Source organism: Zalophus californianus, chromosome 12 (genome assembly GCF_009762305.2).
Source record: "Zalophus californianus isolate mZalCal1 chromosome 12, mZalCal1.pri.v2, whole genome shotgun sequence".
Taxonomy (NCBI): domain Eukaryota; kingdom Metazoa; phylum Chordata; class Mammalia; order Carnivora; family Otariidae; genus Zalophus; species Zalophus californianus.
The window spans coordinates 61,678,244-61,703,629 of record NC_045606.1 but is presented as its reverse complement, the minus strand read 5'-3'; the positions used below and the strand labels follow the sequence as shown (position 1 = coordinate 61,703,629).

Below are 25,386 nucleotides of genomic sequence, written 5' to 3'. Positions count from 1 at the left end.
TGCACTCAGGCTCCCCCGGTCTTTCTGTGACCCCGAGAGTCCTGAGACCACACTGTCCCGGGAGGATTCCACCCCCCACTTAGCCACTGGAGCGACGTCCCTCAGCGGAGCCGACTTCTAAAAGTTCTGATTTTGTGCTCCGCGGCTCTAGCACTTGCCAGAAGCGGCCGACGGAGGCCCCCTCCCCCACCGTCTATCCTCCCAAATATCACCTCGAATTCACTTCTTTGCATGTCCTACCTTCCAGTAAGTGGTTGCTTTTCTGTTCAGAGAGTTGTTGCTATTCTCTTCGATCTCCTGTTGAGTTCGTAGGTGTTCAGAATGGTTTCATCCCTATCAGCTGAATTCCTGAGACCAGACGAAATCCAGGTCTCCTACTCCCCCACCATCTTGCTCCTAGGTCTCATTTCCATAATTTTTGTAATTGGCTATTTTATACAGACATTTCTGGCAAGAGAAGGAAGGTGTTAAATTGAGGAAACAAATAATCCTTACTGTGACCTACCTGGTCAAATATGTATATTTAATCTGGTTTGTCAAAGGAAGGAAAACAGAATAAATTCATCTGTTTACTACCTTGAAGATGGAATGTAGGAACTGATGAGCAAGGTAGAATTCAATGCTGTAAAAATAGAAATAAAGTCCACACGTCATTTTTTCTTTTTTTGTCTCCCAATTTTGTTATTTAGTGTTTGTCAATGAATTGTGAAAGACTTCTTTAGCTGAGAAGGGTGGTATAGAAGGAAAAATGGGAAATAAGAGAGTCCTTAGAAAACAACAGGAACAGTTGAATTGTAAGGTAGCTTCTTCATCTAGAACAACAACCCTCAATTTTAACTGCATATTGGAATCATCTGGGGAACTTTTAAAATTTGTAGGTCCCTGGATCCCATCCCTGGGGATTCTTGTTTAATTGATCTGGCTGCAATGTCAGTATTTTATAAAACTCCCCAGTGAGTCTAAAGAGTTTTCAGGATAGAGAACCACTGGGGACACACTAACAGTTAATCCATAGATCGCCAGGTGGGCTGGGCTTCTAGAAGTCTTATGTCTATGGGAAGAAGGGTATGCACTACAGAAGATGGTATTTGGAAGTAGCATTGGCAATCAAGCCCTCGTGGGCTGAAGACAGCGAAGTTCTATGTGGGATGGGCAGCCCTCTACATCTTGCTTCCCCTTTTGTGCTCTTTGTTGGAGAATGTGGAGAATAAACAAGGAAATGTCATGAGATGTTTAGCAATCCTTGGGGATTCCATATGCTACCTTTCATCTGAAGGCAACAGGTTTCCTTTTCCTCCTCCATCATATCTGAAGTCATCTGCAGAAACCATGGCAAACTTTTCAAAATCTACATTGGAGAACTGGAGACAAACAAGAGAGCCTGGAGTCTGACCCAGGGAAAGAGTAAAAAGTTTGAAAAGATTAGAAAGGAAAGCAATTTGGGGGTACAAATGCAATATATCAGGAACCAAGTTGGGAATGGAAGCTGAAACATGATGCAGGAGCCAAAAGAGGGATGTGGTCAAGGGAAATGAGGCAGCAGGAGATAAGGAGAGGGGCATAATAATTGTAGGGCACAGAGGTTGTCTGGTGCAAGACTGCTCTGGGAAGGATGATCCTGTGACTTCTCTCTAATTCTCTAGGATAGCCTGAAAGGACTCCCTGGCTACTCACCCTAGGTCAGGGTAATATGACCCAAGGGATGTCCAAGGGAGACCACTTTGGCAGAGGCCAGTATAGCTCAGAGAGGAGGAAGCTAGAGGCAGTTAGAAAGCCCCTCTGTTGGGTCTTCACCAAGTAATAGGTTCTGGAGGGGCTTCTGGGAATGACATTGTGTCAGTACCTTCGGCAGTGATGTGATAATTGATTTTGAGGGAAGAGGGTGAAGGAGGACGAGGAGACGATGTGAAATTGTGGTTCTGAGTCTACACGTCAAGGAGAACGGCAATGCCACGGACAGAAAGCATCAGGAAGAAGGATCCTGGCTCTCAGGCTCTGGCATACAGTCGGCCCCTGGACTTCCTCTCCCTCCACGCTCCCATCACACATGTGCTCAGCAACTCTGGCTGGTTCTGTCTCAGGGCCTTTAAACTTTCCATTCCTTCTGCTTTCAGAGTTCTTTCCCCAGAATTTCACATGGCTTCCTCTTCCTCACCATTCAGGTCTAAGCCAAATAACCTCCTTTCAGCAAGGCCCTGCTTGTCACCCTCAGTAATGCCGTTCGATTTTCTTCCATACCACCCCCTACAGTGTTCCCACACTGTCTTCTCCATGGCATTTGTCAATGTTGAAATTATCTTGTTGGTTGTTCTTCTTTTCTTCGCTCCCCATCCAACTCTGTATGAGTCACAGCTGTCTCCAGCATTCGAGGATCTCCTGGCACATGGTAAGAGCTTCATCAATGCTTCCAGGGGCCAACTGCCTCAGGGACTTCTGGGGCCTGGATTTTCTTTCCCTCATCTGTTGTCACTTCTCAACAAGGCCTTCCTGACATCTTGATCTCATCTTATATCCATCCATATCTATCTATCTACATCTTGGCCACCATGTTTTCCCAGTGCCAGGCACATAGGAGTAGGTGCTCACTTATTCTGTATTGAATAAATATTGAAATATTGAGATTCTCTTGGGTGGAACCACAGAGTAGAATATTTTTAAAAATAGCTGAAGAGGGGTTGATAGACACTTCTTGGGGGCAATTTAGATTTCCTTGTCTGGCCAGAATGTGCTCTTACACTTTGTAGGAAGGTCATCAAAACCACTCTGATCTAGAGGAAGACATTCGTACCGTTTTCCCCAGTAGGACAATTCGACAAAGGGGCTGGGCCTGACTCTGCCTCAGCTGGAGGAGACATCCTGGTGCTGCTCTCCAAGGTGGGTGGAGAGAAGGCAGCCAAATGGGTCACCCTTGAGCTGGGAGCCTGCTAGCCCTCGTGGGGAGGAAAGGCAACCAGGCGCGCCATGGCTGGGTGGACTTTAGCACCTGACGTCTGGCCATTCTTTTCTTCTGTCCAGTTACAGTCATGCAGGTTTGGACAGTGTTCAGGTTGTTCCTCTGTGAGAAGCTCAAGCTGCTGAAAGAAAAATAAGAACAAAAAGGGTGGGCAATTTAGCATATTTGCCCCAAACAGCTAAGCCAGACTTTTGGGAGAGGTACTCCTGGGTGGGGAATTCTCTAGAGGGGACTCTGTGAGCTAGCAGCAGATTCTGGCAATGACTAAGCCATACTAGCTCAAAAGTTGTGTTTCTTATTCTCATCGGGAAAATGGTTAATAATAATTATTATTAATATGTATCGCTTATTGGGCGCCTGGGTGGCTCAGTCGGTTAAGCGACTGCCTTAGGCTCAGGTCATGATCCTGGAGTCCCGGGATCGAGTCCCACATCGGGCTCCCTGCTCGGCAGGGAGTCTGCTTCTCCCTCTGACCCTCTTCCCTCTTGCGCTATCTCTCATTCTCTCTCTCTCAAATAAATAAATAAAATCTTTAAAAAAAATATGTATCGCTTATTTACAGGGCAGGAGGAAAGATTGGCATAGGAATTAGACGACCTGAGTTCTAATCCTCAATTGCCACCAGCTAGACATGTGGCCTTGAGCAAAGGCTTCACTTTTTTTATACTTAAAATGGAGGTGTTGGCCCATAATCCTAGAATCTGAACTGATCGCACTATCAGGTTTCTGACTTAATGCATTCCTCTAGCGGTCGGCAGGACAGAGTCCAGCTTCACACCCCACTGCCCCGTACCACTAGAATCTTGTCTTTGATTTGCTGAGCCCGGTCTCCTAATTGAAACTCCAGCTCTTCTACCTGCTGCCGCAGGGCCCGGCGGAGAGTCTGCAGCTGTTCGGCCTCCTCCCTGCAGGTAGAGAATGGAAATCGACCACATTTCCCATCACCTCCAAGCGCAGTCCTCCATCATCCCTCTCAAAATGTAGGTCAGTTCTCTGACATTTCTTACAAGGGAAAGTCACCTTCTTTATTTGTATCAGTGGCAGACACGGTATATCACCAGGGTGGGTGTTCCTTCTTTTTTAAACAACTCTATTGCAGAATAATTTGCATACCACGGAGTTTACCTATTTTAACAGTCCAATGCAATGATTTTTAGTACATTTGCCAAGTTGTTTCACTCACCACCAGTCAGTTTGGGATCACTTCCCTCTGCCCAATAAAAACTCCTGCGCCCCTTTACAGTTAATCCTTCCCCTACCCCCCCCCCCCCCCCGCCCCGCCTCAGGCCCAGGCAACAGCTAATCAACTTTTGGGACATATGCTTTTCATCTATGTGAAAATAATGCAGATTTTCAAAACTCTAAGAACCCCCAATACTTACATTTGCATAAGCCCCATTCACGTTAATGGAAGATATCCTGCTGTCTATCCCCATGACTGCCCATCTTCTGACCTCAAATAGCCTTGGCCTTAAAGAGAAAGTGTTGCTATCTAGCAAATAGCTCTCACAGACCCCCAGTGAGAAAGCAAGAACAAGAACAGGAAAGCCAAGGAAAAAGACTCATTTCTCATTAGTCCTCCTCCCTGGTGCTCATCTGTCCTGCCCTGATTACCTTTCCTTGCTCCAGGTGTGTGTGCTCTACTTACTGTTACGACTCTCTTCGATAATTACCTTTCCTCCTCTGACATGTCGCTGCAAAAGAGTGCCTGCTGTCCTGTAAGGTGCTGTTCAATTTCCTCCAGATGCTCCCGGAAACTCCGGCACACCATCTTCATCACTTCCATCTCGTGGACTGTGCGCTGAGAACAATTAGAAAGAGCTGAAAAGGAAGTCCTTTCGGATTCACTGCAAGAGCTCACCACGGTGGAGCCTGCCTTCCCCCTGGGGCTCCCTTGTCTGCAATGAAGCCCTGTCGCTAATGTGTGGGGAAGAATAAAGAGGAAAGCCCAGCCTTTGGCTTCTCCAGGCAAGCAGAGGCAATACTTGGCTGGGATGGGCGGCAGTTGATTGATTGTTGATTGGCTCTTGGAGACATTATGTCCCGGAGACAGGACGGCTGTCTGAAGAACTAGGTGATGTAGGGGTACAAGGACGCAGATAAAGGATAGCAGGAGGGAAAGGGCCAAATTAAGGGCTTGTGCTTAGGAAGGTTGAGTCCTGTTAAATCTTGTTTAACTTGGGCTTTGAATACTGCCTCACTCGGCATCTCAGTAACGTTGAACACATCTGTCCCTATGGTATGTGTTTGATTAGAGAAAGTCTGCTTAGAATATTTTTTTTTTATCAGTCTTAGCCCTGCTTAACTGCAATCCCTGATGGTGAAATCTGCAGGATCAGCTCCATGTGGCTAACAAGCTCATCCGGAGTAAGGCAGGCATCATTTAGGCATCCCACTCTCTTCATGAATTGGAATCTAGAATTGAACACTGTCTGTGCTCCCCGTCTTGCTCCTTATTGTTCCTGATGTGAACCGTTCTTTAAATCTTACTTTCTCTGCATGACTGTGCTTCTGCCTTGGTTTCCGAATATATATATGTATCCTAATATCTATCTATCTATATATATCCTAATATCTATCTATCTATCTATCTATCTATCTATCTATCTATCTTCCTGCCAGCCCCTAAGTTCTGTCCATTTGTTGGGAACCTGATGATTTGCTGAGTTCCTACTAGCTATCCCCCTTGTTTTCCAGCCCAGGTTGGATCATGCTTTGAATAGATGCATGATCCAGAACCCCAGTATCTCCACCCATCTGACTTTAAAGCGACATTAATGCTTGTTAGACCCTAATGCTTTCTCTACCAGGCGCATGGGTTTGACTCCCCTCCCCGCCTCCCAGAGTAGCATGGCAGAGGCTGGCTAGTTGCCTGTTAAGTGTCTCTTCCCCCTTTATTCACGTGAACAGACTTCTAATATCTTAGGGCAACAATGTGTCTAACAAATGACATTTCCCAGCATCCCTTGTAGTAGGATGGCAATGAGATGGAAGTGGAGAGCATGGAGTGGGGCTTCTGGAAAGCTCTTTAAAGGAAACTGATTTTCATGGCAGCCCTCTTTCAACCTTCTTTTCTTCCTTCCATGGAGACCAGTCTTACAGCTGTGTTAATTCTTCTTAGCTCTGTTTTGAGGAAGTCCTAGATTTCTTACTCTTCTCCTCCAAGCCCCATGGCCAAGATCCTGGCAGCTTCATGGCTACTTTTACTGGAATTGTCATAGTAGAAATACTTTCCTACAAGTGATGCTTTTATACTGAAAATTCCTCATCATTTTGCTATGAGAGTTCGGTTTGATTCTGTCCCCTAATTTTTATATATGGATAACATATTTTACATGGCAAAACTCTCTAATTACTTTTGCTTCAGTGTGAGTACATTCGAACCAGTCAGAGGAGTATTTGAAGTGTTACTGATGTTGGCAGTCATGCTTGAAAGGTGACTACAATTATGGCTCTTGAAACCAGAAAAGATGTTAGAGACCATGAAGGGTTCTTTTTATAGAGAAGTGTTCTGACACAGAAGGGCAAACTGACTTGTCCAAGGTCAAAAAAGGGCAGATTTCAAGCCTGATTCATTTCTTTTCTTCTCAAGATCTAACTAAGTCACAGCAGTGTGGCTGGACACAGGGACAAGCTATTTGTCCCTTAGGACTGAGCTGGTTGAATGGTCCTAGTAGATTCCTACAGGCTGACCAAGTTCTAGGAATGGTCAAGGCCAGGGGCATGGAGATATGATACTCAAGTAGGCTGAGCATTAGAAACCTTAAATTTTGCGCTTCATCTAGTTATTTTGGGGTAACCCTTTGTGATTGGAAGGCACGTGGGGCTAGGATGTAGGGATAACTCCTGGCTGTTTGGTACCCGAGAAGGGAGTGAGGTGGAAGATTCTGAAACACTGCCATCTTCTGGTCATTTGGAAGTACTAAAACTACATTTCAGCTCTAGAACAGGTATAGAAATCGTTTTCAGAGAAAAGGAAAACTTAGGCAAGGAAAAAAAAAAAGAGGCTGTTTTGAACTCTTTCTTCCGATGTAAGTGCTGGGTTATAACCCAGAGTCAATTCAAGGTCTACTCAACTGACTCAAGCGCATTAAAACAAACTTTAATAGTAAGAGCAAGAAACCACCAGAAAACATTGAAACTTCACTTTTGAATGGCTCATCTGACTTGTTAAGCTGTGTATGTTTTCTTTTTATGTAAACCTAAATCATGAACATCATAGAAGAATTTTCTAATATCCAAAAATCTAATTTCAGATGATCTTATTTTCTTTTCTGGAAAGTTGTTTTTAATTACTAAATTATTTTGAAGAATTCACATATACAAAAGAATGAATCATATCAACAAACCATGGTGACGCACAAGACCACAAAAATAGCATTTACCAATTAGTCAAGTGAGTCTCTGCACTGTTACGTACTGCTCTGTCAGGGGAGGAGGTGGGGAAGTTTTTCTGAGTCTTTTACCTAAAATTGCTCTTACTTTCAACACTCGCTCGGAACGTCCATTGAAAGGTAATAGATAGGATCTATCCCTGCCTATAATCTGAACTTGGTCCAAGATTAATTGTCCAGATAAGTTGTTTTATAAATAACTTTTGTAACCCTAGTTAGCATCTAGCATCTCATTTAGGGACATTCTTCTCCAGAATATTTTTCAGGCCTTACAAACCCAGACTCACTCACCATAGATAGCTTTTCTCTCTGTTCCTGAGTTTGTTCTTTGGCTTAAGTAGCCTGCCCGTTTTCACTTACTTTTCTGCAAGTTGTCTGTGTGTCTGCGTGTACACCTGCCCACGAGTATAATAAGGCACATGTAAAAGACTGTTTTCTTTGTATGTCTGTGGTCCCTTGACTCTAAATAAGGAGAAATGCATTGTCATCTAATAAAACCTGAGATAGTATGCATTTCAGGGTGTATAATGTCAGATCAATTTGATGTGAAAATACCTTTTTTTTTTGGTATAATTGTGAATTCTAGGGGAGAGCAGCAGAGGCAATATGACACAAGGTTTTAGAAGACATGAGATGGTGGCATGCACACTCATTTAAACTCCTACTCATTTGAAAGCTACACACAACCCTGAAGATGGCCGTTGTGCATAACAGGACACAAATCCCCTATATGTTCTGCAGAAGAGCTGATGTCTCATAGTGTCAAAGCAAGAAAAAGGTCTATTTTCAGTTGTCAGATCTCCCCACACAGCTGGGGCCACCTCGGCCCAAGGTCAGCGAGAGATGAGGAGAGCTCTGCTCTGCATGAAAGGTCACTCACCCCTGGAGCTGACCCAGGCTTAATCTTTGGTCCCTGTTCTCATCAGTGTCCTTCTGCCTCGCTCCCAGAACCAGTCCTTACCCTGTACCTGGCTCTGAGTTTCCCCAGGGCCATCTCTCAGAAGCTGTAGTGCTCTGCCTGCTGCTGGGTTCCCAGGCGCTTCATGCCCACTTGCTCCTGCAGTTTCCAGAACCATGCTCCTACAAATTCATGAGGACACTCCCAAATACCTTATAAACCCTTTATGTCTTATTAAAACCTTTCATATTAATGGTTTTGCTGGGCTGTACTAACTGGTAAGCTACGCTGTCTGGATGCTGTGGTTTTCCTGGCACCTGTCGTCAGGCCTACCCTCTGAATAACTGAGCCACTCCAGACCCTGGTGTCCCTTTTGTCTGCACTGATTTGTCACAGTCACCTCAACCATGCTAAATACCCTCATTAGGTCTTTTCCACTTGTGCCATGGAAGGCTGAATTACCCTTTTTCATTTGTGGCTATATAACTGAATAAATGAGAGGCTAATTGAGTACCATATACAGCTATTGCCATAGATACTTGATTATTATATTGATAAGTGAAATGATAGTGCTTCCCAAAGACAATTTGATGACAGACATCTAGCTTCTTAGTCTGTGGATACATGTTTGTTATTTCTCTCTTTCTCTCTCTCTTTTTTTTAGAGCAAGCGAGAGAGAGAGAGCAAGAGCATGAACAGGAATGGGGTGGCGTGGGGTGGGGAGGGGAGGGGCAGATCGAGAGGGAGACAGAGATTCTGTAAGCAGGCTACGCAGGCTCCACGCTCAGAGTGTGGAGCCCCATGTGGGGCTCAGTCTCACGTCCCTGAGATCATGACCTGAGTGGAAATCAAGGGCAGACACTGAACTGACTAAGCTACCCAGGCGCCCCTATTTCTCTTTTTAACCCAATCAGTAAATGATTTCTATTGTTTTTAAGAGTTGCGATGTGAACAGAAACTAGACAGTATCTTATTACGGAATAAATACCTGCAACATTTACATTAAAAGATTGACATTGGGTATATCTAAAGAGACCTTTTCTTCTGGAGTTTTTAGCACAATTTTGATTTTTATTATTTTTAATAAAATTAAATATAAAATGAAATATGGTTTAATTTATATATCCTTGTAGAACTTACCTTAAAAATGTAAATTAGAAAAAAATCTTCTTTCAGGATATTTTGGACCAACAACCTGGTTTACATCATGGAAACTGGAGTACCTAATTGTAGGATTTAATATTTTTTTCCCTCTACAACCTCTTAAAATGTTATCTCCTCCAGCCATCGCTCATATCTAACATTTTCCTGTATTAACTATGTAGCCAAGTATATGTTTATTTCCTTAAAGCAGAGTTTTTCAACCCTGACGTTGTTGTTATTTTGGGCTAGATAATTCTTTGTTGGGTCGGGGGCTGTCCTGCGTGTTGTAGGATGTTTAGCAGTATCCCTGACCTCTACCCACTAATAACAGCAACGCCTACCCCAGATATGGCAACCAAGATGTCTCCCAACCCTGCAAAATATTACTAAGGATCGGAGGAAATTATCCCCAGTTGAAACCCACCACCTTACAGCATTTAAAATCCCTTAATAAATATCAGTGATGATGATGGTGGTGACGACTCCTACTACACTCTAGGATTTGAACCTGGATCTTTTGATAGTCCGATGGACCTCAGCCTTTGTTCTTCACTCCCATGAAACTTTCGGATAGTATTATATGCAGAATTAATCTCAATGACTTCCTTCACTATTTCAACCCTTTTAACGACCCACTTAAAAATACTCCAAATGCCTCAAATCTTGCAATTTGAAAAATGATGTAGTAAATTACTTCTTTCATTGATTCTCTTTCTATGTTTATATAACATTTATGCAGATTTCTAGATGTTGAAGGGCTATGTAGTAACTTGCCTTATCTTTCACATAATCACTTTCTCATGTTGCTATTACACTTCTACAGACCTAGGTATTTTAAAGTTAGACACATCATTGCCTGGAGTGTGTTGTCTGAGAATTTGGTGTCAGCTAGATCTGAATTTGAATCTGAACTAACCACTTATTAGTGGGGGAAGTTGGAAACTTACACTCTCTTGGTTCTAGGTTCCTCATTTGTAAAAGAGGGTATATATATATGAGGGGCTCAGGATTTATGGCATGGGTGAAAATGAAGGTTACTCAACATATGGTAAATAAAGTAATTAGCATAGGCACTCAATAAATATTTGTGGAATTAAAAGAATGGGAAGGTAACCTGTCAGGCATCAAAGAGTAGACGCTTAATAAATTACAGTTGCCCTCCACTCTCCTTTGAACAGCAGTAGCCCTGTGTTATCTGTGCCACCTTTCTGTTTTTTCACTTTCAGTACAGGTGGTTTCATGTGTGATGCTCTTAATTTTTTTAATGAATGGTTAACCTTGACAGCCTAGATCATTTCTTACCTTGAGAATCACGGTAAGAGGGGACACTAGAAGGACTCACTAAATGCTTATTGATTTATCAGAGGCTGAACAGATTGGGGGTCATTCAGTTTTCAGGAAACTCAATGTCCACTTTTAGATAAACTCAGCCAACATGGAGCAGGAGTCCCTCTGTGTGACATAGAGCTTCTAGAGAAGCTCTAGATTCAAGAGCTGAACAATAATAAAACAGTGATGAAAATTAATAATAAGAATAAGAGCCACTCAGCATTTTCTAAGGCTTTCTGTGGGCTGGGCACCGTGCTGAGTGTCTGAGCGTGCTGAGTGCTTTACAAGTTTTCTCTCACTCAATCCTAAAACAATCCTGTGTCCAAGGCATGAAAAGTCTCCCTATTTTACAAAGCAGGAACTAGGCTCAGAGAGATGTAATGGTTTGTACAAGATTATTCAGTTAAGTGAATTTAAGACAGAGAATTGTTCAGTTAGACTGAATTGTAGATGAGGTAGAGATGCATTAATGTTTATAACCTTACACGTGAATTTATTGTTCTATATCCCCTCTGTCAAATGGAAATTGGTAATGAAATTTGTCTCCTCACTTCAGAAGGTGATTGGACGTATCAGATAAGAAGAAACCTGTGAGAATATATCGTAAGCTGTAAGGCACTCTGCAGATATTACTCATGATTTGAGATGGAAAGGTATGCCCTGAGAGCTTGCATTCAGGAGGCCTGAACATTATCCCTGAGGGGTTGTGGCTCCATCTGCCTTCCCCTCTTGGCAGAGATGAATACTTACAGAACACAGCTCCTTCACTGTAGTGTCCTGAAGGACGTTCAAAGTCTTCACGAACTGGGCTTCCAGATGATGATGTGAGCATGGGCGGTGCCTACAGGCTGAGGGCACAGGGCCGGGGCTCTGCCTCTCTGAGTGGCAGTGGGGATGGTGATGACAGCAGACACAGCAGTGGGTGGATACAGAGTGGCAGATGCCCGCTGGGTAGATATGAGGGAAGCCTGTGTCTAGAGAGACGGATTTGGTGAGGTGCTGGGCCTTGGTACTTGGAGCTGAACACCAATGCCAGGGCCTAGGCTCACATATATTGGTCTGAACAGAAACATCACAGCACTGTCTCGATTTTGTCTCCAGTCCTGGTTCTGTTGTGGGAGCAGGGTCACGCACAGTGCATCCTAAAGTTATTCCTTTAGAATCAGTCCCCAAAGCCACAGCATTCTGAGCAGCCGATGCCAGATTGGAGGACATCTGGATTGTCACAGACTTGGAACCAACAGTGTTTGAGTCAGCATTTGGAGGAAACTTTTCCATCTCAGGTTCTGCTCTGTGTGGTATGTGACCCAAAGCACTACATACTGGCTTTATGTGGGGAGTATCTCCAGTGGGTTTATCTAGGTGGAGAATGAGCTTTTCGGATGTTTGCATAAGGTCAACTGCATAGGACATGACATTACTGGGCTTGGGGACATGCTGTGGTGGGCTTTCTCCTGTCAGTGAGGTATTGTTGGTGTCTGGATAGGGTTTGTTGTTTTCTGCTCCTCTTGGGGCCTCAGAGTCTACTCGAAGGAGCTTGTCATGAGCAGGATCAACTCCAGGAGATCTTTGGGACTTGCAGTGGTGGGTTTGCATGTAGGTTTCCCCAGCTCCCTCAAGCTTCCGTAACCCATCCTTCACTTCTGTGATGTGGGGCACCCGAAACCCCAGAGGACAGTCACATCTGGAGATAACTGTGCCCACCATGGCCTCAGCTTCAGTTTGGGGCATGGGCAGGTGCTGCCTCAGATGGCTGTCTTTCCTCGGGTGTTCTCCTCTGGTGGTCTCGGCAAGGGCCATATCTGGGGTCAGTGGCTCTGGTGGCTTCTCCGTATCCTCAAATGGAGACTCTTTCTCCACCGTAGATGTTGAGGCCTTTTCTTCCATGATACTCCAGTCTTGATTTGAGAAGGCTGTGCTCACCATACTCTTGGAATCAGAGTCATCTGACTCCTGCTGGCAGTCCTGGGGTGGTACTAGGCACTGGCTCTGATCCCTTGGCTTTCTACACCCATTCTCAGCAGGAATCTGGCTGCTTGGCAAGGAAGGCATCTGTGTGAGAAACCAGGATAAAGGCAAATGGGTCAGAAGGGTGGGGGAGGCGCTAAGTTTAAGACGTGTATGTGTCTTTTTCTTATCATTACCACTGACTTAGGAGTCAGAAGATAAGGGTTACAAGCTCAGGTTTACTTTAGTTCACTACTTTAACTAAGCCCTTCCGTCTATGAGGCTCAGCTTCCTTGTTTGGCAAAATCCAAAGAAAATAAAAAGGAAAGGAATGCTAAGCTCTCTGGCACCTTGTCTAGTGTGACTCCAATCCCCATCCCTTGGCTGCCTATGGTGCATGTCTTCCAAGGGCTGGCTGCCCTTTCCGAATGTGGTGGCGTGGCGTGCTTTCTACTTATCTTTCCTTTTGCTCCTATTCCAACCCTCCAGTGGCCCTCTACCTGCAGGGGCAGTGGCTCCAGGGGGTCATCCAGGAACCCACTGCTGTCAGACTGGCAGCTGTTGTCTCTGTTCACTGTGGCACCTGTGGAAAGAAGTCAAGAGGCCTGGAGTCAGGGAAGGGAAATAGGCTGTCAGCAGGACTGAGATCAAACCCTCTCTGTGCCGGACAGGCTGCAGATCCTCAATAAATGCCCACTGCCCGGAGATAGAGATGAACAGGGGAATTCCAAGGATTTATTTTCTCAATTGTCAGAGGGTCCAGGTAAAATTGTGTCACTGGTTTCCTGATACAAGGAGTAAAACACGAAATAAAGGAGAAAGGATGACCATCCCTTAAGATGAAATAGCAAACGATTGTGGATGCATCTTCAATAAGGGGGAGAAAATCCAGAAGGAAATGCGTAGCTCTTAAATGCCAAGCTGACAAAACAATAAGAAACAAAATGTATATATCTGTGTGTATATATTTTGCAATGAACTGAATATTGTGTCTCCCCCACCCCCCAAAAAAAATCATGCATTGAAATCCTAACCCCCACGGTGATGGTATTATAAGAGCTCTCATTAATGGGATTAGTACCTTATAAAATACCTTATAAAAAAAGACCCCAGAGATGAGAGACCCCTTGCTCCTTCTACCATGTAAGATGACCATCTGTGGACCAGGAAGTGGGTTCTTACCAGACACTGAAACTGCCAGCACCTTAACCTTGAACTTCTAGCCTCCAGAACTGTGAGAAATAAATGTCTATTGTTTATGAGCCACCTGGTCTGTGGTATTCTGTTATAGCAGCCCTAACTGCCCAAGACACATATATATATATATTTTAACTAAATGTTGGATAAGAACCTTACTAGCTTCATGTGGACTCTATATGACTATAAGTCCATGCTCATGTTTTTAGACTGCTTCTCTTGTCATTGCAAAAGGCTGGAAGGGGCAGAGAAAGAACAATGTTAAGTGAGGGCAGGTAATGACTCTGTAAATATGAGCATCTGAAAATTCTAAATCTATCTGAACTTTTACCATAGATATTATGTTATATTAGCAGGGGTGGGGGATATGGGTGGCTACTAGAGGATGAAACTGCTGAAGATTAAATTGTAAGATTTTTTTCTCCTACCTAATGAGAAATGCTTTATGCGTTAGAAGAGAAGGTCGCCTGGGAGGAGGGTGGTAGGGGTGTAGCCCTTCTATAAGAAGAAGGAAGAAGAGCCTTATTTATCCTGGGAGAAAATGTTGGATGTGGGTCTGGGGAGTGACCTGAAAGGAAAAAAAACCTGATTGTTGATGGATGTTGTTCGTGGCTATTTGGTACCTAAGTGAGAAACAGGGAATTTGCCTTTGCTTGAAGAACTAGCTGCTGCAGAAGAGTTCAAAGGAAAAAGCAAACAAACAGCCCAGGCTCTGCTTAAGTGTTCTGGATCCAACCTTCAAGGGCAGCCCCACTAATAAGGATTAACAGTGCCTCATCTCCTTGTAGGACTCTCTCCCACCAGTCTTAAGTGCCCATGTGTCTGAGCAAAGACAGCTGGTGGAGACATGGTTCCAGAGGTTCCAGCCCAAATTCCAACTACCTCACCCTGTGGTGAAAGTAAAGAGAAGGAAGCTCAGCTTTGTAGAATCAAAATTTATAAATTCCATAAATTTATTATTTTAGCTTCAATTAAAATGAAAGTCTAAAAATCAGAGGATGTAAGTTTTTTGGTGGCTCAGTCGGTTAAGCATCTGCCTTTGGCTCAGGTCATGATCCCAGGGTCCTGGGATCGACCCCACATCGGGCTCCCTGCTCAGCGGAGAGTCTGCTTCTCCCTCTCCCTCGCCCTTTCCCTTGCTTGTGTTCTCTCTCTGTGTCAAATAAAAATCAGAGGATGTAAGTTTTTAATAGCTGAATCCTAGAGACATGGAAGAAATTTGAGAAAACAATTCTTTTGATCTTGTTACCTCTCTTATATAGTTAAGGGTAAGATATGGAAAATATTTACTGGTTATAGACCGAAAGAAGACTTCTGCTTCTGGCAAGCTGAAGTAATAGGAACTAGATTTTCCTCCCACCTGAAACAACTGAAAAACTGGACAAAGTATGTGAAAAATGGTTTCAAGAATATGGGCGTCAGGGGGCGCCTGGGTGGCTCAGTCATTAAGCATCTGCCTTCGGCTCAGGTCATGATCCCAGGGTCCTGGGATCGAGCCCCGCATGGACTCCCTGCTCAGCGGGAAGCGTACTTCTCCCTCTCCCACTCCCCCTTCTTGTGTTCCCTCTCTCGCTGTCTCTCTGTCAAATAAATAAATAAAATCTTAAAAAAAAAAGAATAAGGGCGTCAGGTAACTAAAAATGGCTGCCGCTGAGAGGCAGGAAAAAATAATGTGAGCCCTATAATCACCCAGCTTCCTGCCTTGAGATAGTTCACAGGCTGTGATGTAGCAAGGGAAGGGGGACCCAGGCAGAACCTGGCAGACTCCCTGAGTTGAAGAGAGAAAATTAAACGTCTGGAATGACTGAGCCAGCTAGAGTTTGCAGGGAAGAGTGGGAGAGAGGAGAGATCTTCACAAAGAAAGAACTCACAGAAACCCTCCTGAGTATTTAGCTGAGGGCTGATCTGCTCATGTGTGTGAGGAAACACGAGAGGCTGGGGAAAGAATCACTGGAAAGGCTTAGAAAACATAGTGCCTAGCATTCCCCAGGCCTGGAACAGTGCATGCTTCCATCAGCCAGACTCCAAAACCTCACAATTCCCAGAGCACTTGTGGGGCAGAGTACTCAGAAGAGTCTTACTTCAGGAGTGAGGAATAATTAGGTCTAGAACAAGCATTTTTCCCACATCACAAATCTTAAAAATGAGACCTGAAAGGGCCAAACTGTTTCCAAGTCACTCAACTGTGTCCCAGACCTAAGCTCAAGTGTATTTATAGAAATAAAGTAATATCTAGCACCCACAAGGTAAAATCTACAATATCTGGCATCTAATAAAAAATACCATGCATGTAAAGAAGCAGAAAAATATGACCCATAAGGTCATATTTTGAAACCAACCTAGAACTGACAGAGATGTTAGAATTAGCAAGCAAAGACTTTAGAACACTTATTATGACTACAGTCCATACACTTAAGAAGCTAGAAGAAAGATTAACTATGTCATAAGGGGAGACTGCTAGATATTAAAAAATACCCATTTGCAATTCTAGAGATGAAGACTCGATGTCTCAGGTAAAATTTATACTGGATGGGATCAACAGCATTTTAGAAATTGCAGAAGAAAAAATAGTGAAGTTGAAGACATAGCAGTGGAAACTATTCCAAATAAAAGACAGAGATTAAAGAAAAACATTTTTTAAAAATCAAAAGAACATCCTCAGTGAACTGTGAGACAAGCCAAGTAGTGAACACATAAGTCACTGGAATATCCCAAAGAGGAGGAGAAACATTGGAAGAAATGTTTCAAAGAAAAGTTTGTTTCAAGATGTTCAACAAACCCTAAACACAAGAAATATGAAGAAAACTATACCAAGGCACATCAGAATGAAATTGTCCAACACCAGTGATAAAGAGAAACGTCTTAAAATCAGCCAGAGACAAAAAGACACGTTATACACAAGGGAAACAAAGACAAGGAAAGCAGTGAGTTTCTCACTGGAAATGATCCAAGCAAGAAGACAGTGGAGTGACATCTTTAAAGTACCGAAAGAAAAAAAAAAGTGTGGGTAAGTTTTTTAAAAAAATATTTATTTATGTACTTAGAGAGAGAGTGCACAAGGGTAGGGGCAAAGAGAGAGGGAGAGAAAGAATCTCCAGCAGGCTCCCCTGCTGAGTGCAGAGCCTGATGCAGGGCTTGATCCCAAGACCCCGAGATCATAACCTGAGCTGAAATGAAGAGTTGGACCCTTAACTGGCTGAGCCACCCAGGCGCCCTGAATGTAGGTACATTTTTAAAGATTTTTTTTAATTCTCTAAATCTTTTAAAATAACAATAGACAATTTAAACAAAAAATAATAACACTGTAGTATGAGGTTTATAACAAAGACTTAGAAGAGTAAAACCAAAAACCAATACCCCCAAAAAACACCTGTTATAAAATTGAGTAGTTTGTGTGGTAGGAACTCCCTGTGAGGTTTTCCTTTAACTGTGACGTACAATCTTTATAGAGACTTTAGCCTGTTTAGAAGAATATTTGTTTACTTGTTGTCAAAGGAAATAGTGTATACATATTGTATATTTATTATAGGAAATTTACTTGTGTGATATTTACACAATATGGTATAATATTTAAGACTCCACTGCTCTTGTTATAATGAGCTCAACCAATATTAAAACTCTTTGGCTCCTTTTAGAGTTAGAAAAAAATCACCTATTTTTCTCCTTTTAACAACTATGGGTATGAAATCGGTGATGATTATGGCAGAAACCGTTCAAATGCTCAATGCAGGATATAAAGTATTTTTCTGGCACTATACAAAGGGCCCTGGCCACTTTGTTTGGAGCCCCTCCACTGAATAGCCCTACAGAGTGGGGTGAGGGACCCAAGAATTTTCCACACAAGCCTCCCATCCCAGTTTATGAGCTTCAGGGCCCATGGCAGCTTTTCTACTTAGCCCCCAGAGCCCTTTTGCAGTAGATAGACCACGGGACAGGAGGGAACAGGATGGGACTGACTGTACCCTTCACTCTCCATCCCCATACCATGTAAATGTTAGGGGTCCCAGAGATACTCAACAGCAGGGTTGAAACTTGCTGAAGGATGGACAAAACAGCTTTGGAACCCCTTCTTGTATCTATATGTTTTGGTGCAAGATTTGCACAGTAAGCTGTGAAGGACTCCCGGTACATCATTATCCTTTAAACTTTCTAGATGATCCCTAAGCAATTACTATTCTTGAGTATAATCTTCATATAAAATGGTTGCTATTCTCTTCTTACAACCCCAAGATGGAATTATACATTCGAGCACCAGAACGAAACTCTGGGTCAGAGTTCATTCCTCCATATGCTGGTTGGTCCATACCAATCTGGTCCAAATGAAAATAAACAACCACCAAAGTAAAGGGTCCCTAAAAGATAGAGAGTGATTTCCTTTAAGAAGGGCATGTGTAAATTATAACTGTTACCATCAGTTAATTGCACTAGTGTAAAGCACAACAAACCAAAACAAATAACAAAAATAACCTCCTAAACTCATTTAAGTGAATTTGTGAAACAACCAGATTTTGAGAGCCTTTCTTTGATGGTGAGGTCAAATGGTGGGATTGGGCATAGTTCTCTCAGGACTAGAGGCTTGTTTATCTTGTATTTTAGAAGTCAAATACATGCATCTGAATCATTTGGAGAGTTACCAAGCAAAGTGTGGGCCAATTTACAGATGGTTTAGTTTCTAAAGAGAACTAAAAATCTTTCCCTGCCTATAGACCCACCTTTTCAGCAACTAGATGATAAACATCTCGAAATTGGGTTTGCAAATTCTAAATATTCTCTTAAGGTTGTAGCAATTTAAACATACAAAGGATGAGACACTTCCTCGCCCAGAATGGTTACAATAGATGATTAAACAAACAGACAAATGCAAATGTGCTTTGCCGTGCCCACGTCCTCACACCTAATATGTAACATGGAGCGCATGACTTAAGGGAAGGCAGTATGGCGAGTAATGGAAATAGTGCCGGCACCCACCGGCCAACCCAGCCCAGTTCCTGAAACTCTCTAGGCCAAGATTGGAAGAATTTTAGAAGCCTTATCAATGGGATTTTCCACAGGCTCTTAACATGCCCAAGGAGCTACAGTTCTTCCTTACTTCACTAGATTAGGTCCTTGACTTCCCGGGAACCTTACGTCTACCTACCAGTCCTTTTCTCCTAGCTAGATCTAATTATTCAAACCCTCCACTACTGGAGGGATCCTGCTCCAAACCACCACCAACCCCTTTATGGGTTTGTCATGTCCCTTGAGACCACTGGCTCCCTTACTCTGCCAATCCCATAGTTCCTGGGGGGCCAGCTTCTCTACAATGCTACTGAGATCCAAGTAGGACCCTTAACTGAATCATTTAGAAAATCTGGAATCAGATCTCCTGGATTCAGACTCTGACTCTCCTGTTTACTAGCGGTGTGATTTTGGGCATGCTGAGTGTTGTCTCATGGGGTAAAGAATAAATGCGGTAATGTTGGGTTACTTGAGAGGTTGCAATGAGGATACTATCTAATAATAGATACTGGATATATAAAGACTTTATGCACCTGTAAAAGATGTTCTAATTACATATATAAATTTTTGTTGCAGAACATCCTCTTAATATTATCAATTAGAAATCAATCACGATTCATATCATTATTAAATATCATTAATGTGTACCATTATTAATATTAATATTTGTTAGAAATTACGTTTTTCAGCACAGGCCTGTCTTCACAGAGTCAGATTTTGCCCTCCCAGTTAGGTGGACCCTGCCTGGGCAGGACGGCTTCACCGTCTAGAAGTTTGAAACAGTCCCGCCTGCGAGGAGACAGATGCCTCAGGCACTTTGTCCGAATAATCAGCAGGTGGCAGCATTACACCAACCACAGAACCGAGGAGCCGGGGCCCTGCCTGGAGTCCCTGGAATGGCTAAAAGTCGCCAGAAAAGTCCACCCCAAGGGCTGCTTTGCTGAGCTGAGTTGATAATAAAGACTTTTGAATCCTAAGTAGAGAGTTTGACTCTTAGTGTAGTCTGAGTTCCTAGAGGCTCAGGAAAAAGAAAGTCTACGGAACTGAAACATAAATGAGGGAGGGAGGAAAAGAAGTCTTTGGGGGCGTACTGTACGGGGGCGTTCTGTGAACCAAAGGAAAGAGTTCAGCCTTAGCCTGGGGCTCACCGTCTACACTGATCTATTCTACCGCACTGATTTCTTTGCCATGGTCCCCTGTCTTCTGTCCCCCAGTGGCAGAAAATTCTGTGACAGTTCTGGTGAAGTTGAGTCACAGGAACAAATTATCTGGGAACTGGACTGGACATGATGCAAACCGAAACAGGGCAGGTGGGACATGCTTGCGCAGCAGCTAGGATGCAAGACAACAGGGACAGTGTGGATGGTCTGGACTCCAGAGGGTCTGTTCCCCCGAAGCATTTTAAAAATTAATTTTAAATGTTTGGTACAACAAACAAAAGTTATCTGTGGACCACAGTCCGTCCTCCAGATCAGAAGATAGGGCGGTGCCACCTATCATCCAAGGCAGGAATCCCTTCCAGAACATTCCTTACAGATGGCCATCTAGCTAGTGCTTACACATGTGTGGTTAACAGGGACCTACTTCTGTCTGGTTGGAGCATATCATACCTTTTACAAAATGCTTCTTTATATTGAGCTGAATCTACATTTGCGTTTTCCATTCACTGGTCATAGTTTGATCCAGGGAGTAATACACAACATGCTTGACCCCTTTCCCTCAAGACAGTGCTCTTGTACTCTCCAGGCCTTTCCTCCTAAGCTTAAATCTCCCCAGAGCCTCTAAATCAGCCCTCACAGGGCAGTTTTCAAGGTATTGTGTCTTGGACTTTTCAGTCAAGCACTTCCCCAGTAATGTTTGCTCTAAAATCCAGCACTCAGAACTAGATTCAGTAGTTGTGATAGGGTCTGACCAACACGGAGCAGAGGACTGCCCTTTGCCTACTTTTGAATATTTCACTTATACTCACAGCCCAAGATGAGTCTAGTCAGAGGTTGAGCTCTCGGTGTTGGATTGTATACTGAGCTCTTTTGTTCTCTTGTGAAATTTGATCTAGTTAACTTGGGACTACATTTCTATCCTGTCAAGATGATTTTGATCTTCATTCCGAGATCTGTTTGTGTCATCTGTGGCCTCGCAACCCCTTCTTGCTGTGGGCCAAGCCCTGCTAATATTCTGAAGAGAATAGGCCATGTCACAGAGTCTGGCGCCGCCCTGCTGCCAACCTCTATTTTATCCTTTTACACATTTCATAAATGTTACTGGGCCCCTGTGGGGTCCTACACTGTTCTAGAAATTCCAGCACAGTATCAACAAGGATACCGACTCTCACAGAGCTTATATTTATCTTGACTCTGATCCTAGAACTGAAAAATGGCTGAGAACATTCAAGACTGTGGCAAATATTCCTGAAGCAATTTAATTCTTCCTTCTATGCCAAGCCTACTTGGGTGGAGGAGTTCCTATCCTACAAAGAATTCTACATAAGGTTTTTATTATTTCCACAAGTGCCCTGTTGACATTTTTGTTTTAATCTCGTTCTTATTACCTGGGAATTCTTCCTTTCTTCCTCCCCCTTTCCCCCCGCTTTTTTCTCTCTTTTTCTTTTCTCTGTCTTTCTTTCCCTTTCCTTTTTCCTTCTTTTCTCTCTCCCTCTGTTTGTTTATTGCTCCAGGCTTAGCAGTCTGTCCTCTGTTCTTCAGTGAGAATTATCTTCCTTCATCGTTACAAAAGAGAAGAAGAAGAAGAAGAAAAGAAGCTGCTTCTGTAAGCTGCTTCCTTTGGCTTGATACCCTTAGCTGTTTTTTAGGATCATGTAGTACGTGGTGGTGAAGAAAATTTGGAAAATGAAAAAATGTCAATAAGAAAATAAAAATCACTTATCGTCTAAGGATGCAGGAAAATTACTATGCTATGTCTCTAGGTCTTTTAATCCAGCCCAGTTTCTTTGTACATATGTATGTGTGTATTTTGTAAAATAAAAATCATAACACACACAATTATAATTTGCTTCTTTTGCATATATATGTGAGTTTTTATCAGAAGTTCTTTATAATGCGTGTGTATGCACATGTGTGTGTTTGCAAGCACGTGCATTTCTGTTTCAGACTGGTGGTGTCATGACTGGGATGCTGTGTAGAACATAACTGGATGGATTTCTGTCTTTGTTTCTATGCCCTCAAGCAGCATGGAGAGCTGATGTAGTATTATTTCCTTAAATTTGTCAAAGAGCTCAGCATTAAAACCGCTGACCGTGGTACATTTTAAAAGATGAAATTCTTTGACAACTTTTAATTTTGACAATACTTACTAATATTTCAGGATTCCTACTTCTTGGATTAATGGTATTTCTTACTTTTTCTTATCTATTTTCTAATGTCATCAGTCAAATAATTTGTTTATTTTCATTCTAGAGTCTCTAAAAAGAGAAAAAGACTATGTCTATGCCTCTTAAGGTAGCTTTGGCCTTATTTCATAAATTTTTATATGATCCCCCCTTTTGAAAAAATTCCATTCTATCTAATAGTAATGCTGGCATTCCTGTTTCCTTTTCTTTTTGCATTGGCATACTTTTTTGATATATTTCTGCCCATTCATTTTTCATTTAGGCTTTCTGTGATTCCTTATTTTAAATGTGGCTAACATTTTAAAAAAAATTTATTTTATTTTATTTTATGTTTTTTAAGTAGGCTCCACACCCAGTGTGGAGGCCAATGTGGGGCTTGAACTCACCACTCTGAGATCAAGACCTGAACTGAGATTAAGAGTTGGACACTCAACCGACTGAGCCACCCAGGCTCCCCATAAAATGTGGATAACATTTTTAAATGAGTTTGAGTCTTTTCCTTTGTTAGATGCATTTACTCCATCTACAACTATTTTCATAAGATATGCATTAGCTCTTATTGCTTGTAATTTTATGTTTTTTATTTTTATAGCTGGGATTGACATAGCTAATATGTGCACACTTGATGCAAATCTGAAAATAAGCATCACTAATAGTCCATAATAGTCTTTTCTGCTGAGCTGGAATCCAGCCTCAGAATATTTATCAGTTCGACATTGCCAATGGCTCATATAAATCTATGAAAATTGGGACACAAGTTATTATCTGTATTTGCTATCTTACTGTTGTATTAATAAACTCCAAACTTCACATTTAAGTAGACCTGATTTTGAACTGCACCATAGACAGCTATCTCAGAAACTTAAATGAGGATTAAAGGGGATGATATAAAACATTTAGCATGGTTCCTTATTATCTGAATATTCAGAATGTGGCTATTTGGCCTCGATATTTGGTAGTATTATTAATGTAATTAATTTTTCCTGTTTATTCTATTGTGGACTATATTTTCAATGATTGCTTTTTCCCCTCTGGTAATTCACAAGACATGTAGAGTGTTTTTAAATTTAATTGGTGATAACTTAAAAAATCCAAACATTTCAAACTGCAATTATTAACATCAAGAATTAAGCAGTATCTATTGACTCCCCAGTTAATCAGTATTTGCTGACAATTTTATTTTCTTCTACATTCAGCTTTCTCTGATATGATCTAGGAGTTTAGATCTAGGATATTATTTTTTCATGTTTCTTCTCTTTTAAGAATTTTCATGGTTATTTGCATTATGCCTATATAATTTATAATTCCTTGGGCTTTGCTCTTCCGAAATGATGCTTCACTAAAAATATGACAACTCAAAAGAGTATAGAATTCTTGAACTACAAAATTTCCACTTCAAAATGTGCCCCCACTATTTTCTGGCATCTAATAAGAGGATGTTTGTTGAGAAGTAAGTGAGCATGAAAACCCCTCTCTATTGATCCCACGGTCTGACCATGGCATTTTTAAATGCATAATTCACACTGCTTCCTCTGGCATCTTTTCAATACCATTTTCTTAAAAATCGTCATATCAACAAATTACCTTAACAATTGTTGAAAAGGACACTTTAGAGTAATATATTCACAGGGAGTGACTTGTGATGTTTCTCTCTGCTCCCTCCTCCCCCACAAGCTATGTTTCTACCCACAGGAGAAAAGAAGCCAGTGTGCCTGGAGCTAAGAAGCATAGAGTAATTAGGGGTCATGCAGAATTTTGGAATGAAACAAGTTAGAATTCCAGTTCTAGTAAATATTTCTAAAACAGAACATCTCTACGAATCTATAAAGATTGTATTATTTCAATATACATATCTTCTTTGTCTAAAAAGATCCTTATTTATTAGCTGTTCCTGAGTCATAAAAGAAAGGGCACAGATCCAGGTTTTAAGAGCAAACCTGCATTCACTGTCCTGGAAGAATGTAATGACACATTTAAATTTAGGTCCAGTGCTTATCCTATATTTGAAAAGAGAAAATTAGAAGTCTCCAGGGTGAAATGAACAATGTCCCCATCACCATTGTCCCCATCACCATTTGAGACGGGTGGATTGCAAATTTTGTAATACCAATTTCTTCGGAGCTTTTAATTTCTGTACTGATTTGACTACCACTGGTCTGGAGACAACCAGTCCCAATGTTGTCTTTTTTTGTTTTTGTTTTTTCTCCTTGTGAAGCAGTCTGGGAGCAAACATTATCGCTGCTCGAGTCAACCAGTTGATATGCAGGTGATTATGTCAAATTCTCAGACAGTAGGAGGAAGTAGTCCTTTTACATAGTAGCCTACTTCATCAAAAGTAATAATCCAGGATTAAAAAAGGGAAAAGAAAATTTTGGATTCACCAAGCTGGAGAAGTAAGATTTTCTTCAGGAATCCAGCTTATGATTTACATCTAGCTGCAGTCTAGGGGATAGATGTAGGACTCATGGCTGCATCAGGGACAAAGGGGGACTCTCAGGGAAGCCAGCTGTTTGCTGGTTGCTCTCCATTGGCCCTTCCTTGCCTCCACTGCCTTGCTCCAGCCATTCTCTGTCCCAACTGTGCTCCAAGTTTGCACTTGTGTTCAGTCCCTGGTAGGTGACAGTAGAAGCAGGAGGTAGAAGGGCAGGAGAAATAACATGGTGTATTTATTCACCCACCTCCTTCATGGGTGTTTTTTGAAAATCGCTGCATTCCTTCACAGTAAGTGTCTTGATGAGGTGTTCTCTTCTCAGCCTTCCACTTTTACTTGGCTCCAGTAGCATGATTCTTTCCCTCTGTCTTTTCAGACATGGCCTTCTACTCTTGCTAGCCTTGGGGTGCTTCTCCATCTCTTCTTGGTCCCTTGAATCTAGCCCACCCCAGTAAATAGTTCCTTTTCAAACTCTTTTCAGTCAAACCCTTTGAATATACTTTCTCTTTCCTGCCTGAGTGATAGACTCAATACAATCAATCAGACAACTAAAAATGCCTTGCCATGATTAATTTTGACATAGTATTGTATTCTTTCCTTTTAATTCTGATTAATCTACTTTTTAATAAAAACAAGGTTTGGGTTTTGAGGGACCTCAACTCACTCAAGTTTGGAGAAAAGATGGACAGAGAATTGGGCAGCATCTCCCATATCTGTCATATTTACCCACTCTCTTCTCTTTGTCCTGTT

The 25,386-nt window shown here is 42.3% G+C and overlaps 1 protein-coding gene across 1 annotated transcript in view; it reads right to left on the bottom strand.

The window, feature by feature from the left end:
• Positions 1-320: 320 nt before the first annotated feature.
• The window catches only part of ITPRID1 (ITPR interacting domain containing 1), an 85,406-nt gene continuing 60,340 nt past the window's right edge, over positions 321-25,386 (bottom strand). The window contains 5 exon segments of the mRNA XM_035723179.1: positions 321-3,074; positions 3,747-3,858; positions 4,627-4,754; positions 11,468-12,769; positions 13,165-13,247. Of these exon segments, the coding sequence (XP_035579072.1) occupies positions 2,769-3,074; positions 3,747-3,858; positions 4,627-4,754; positions 11,468-12,769; positions 13,165-13,247 (1,931 nt within the window). The 3' untranslated portion in view covers positions 321-2,768.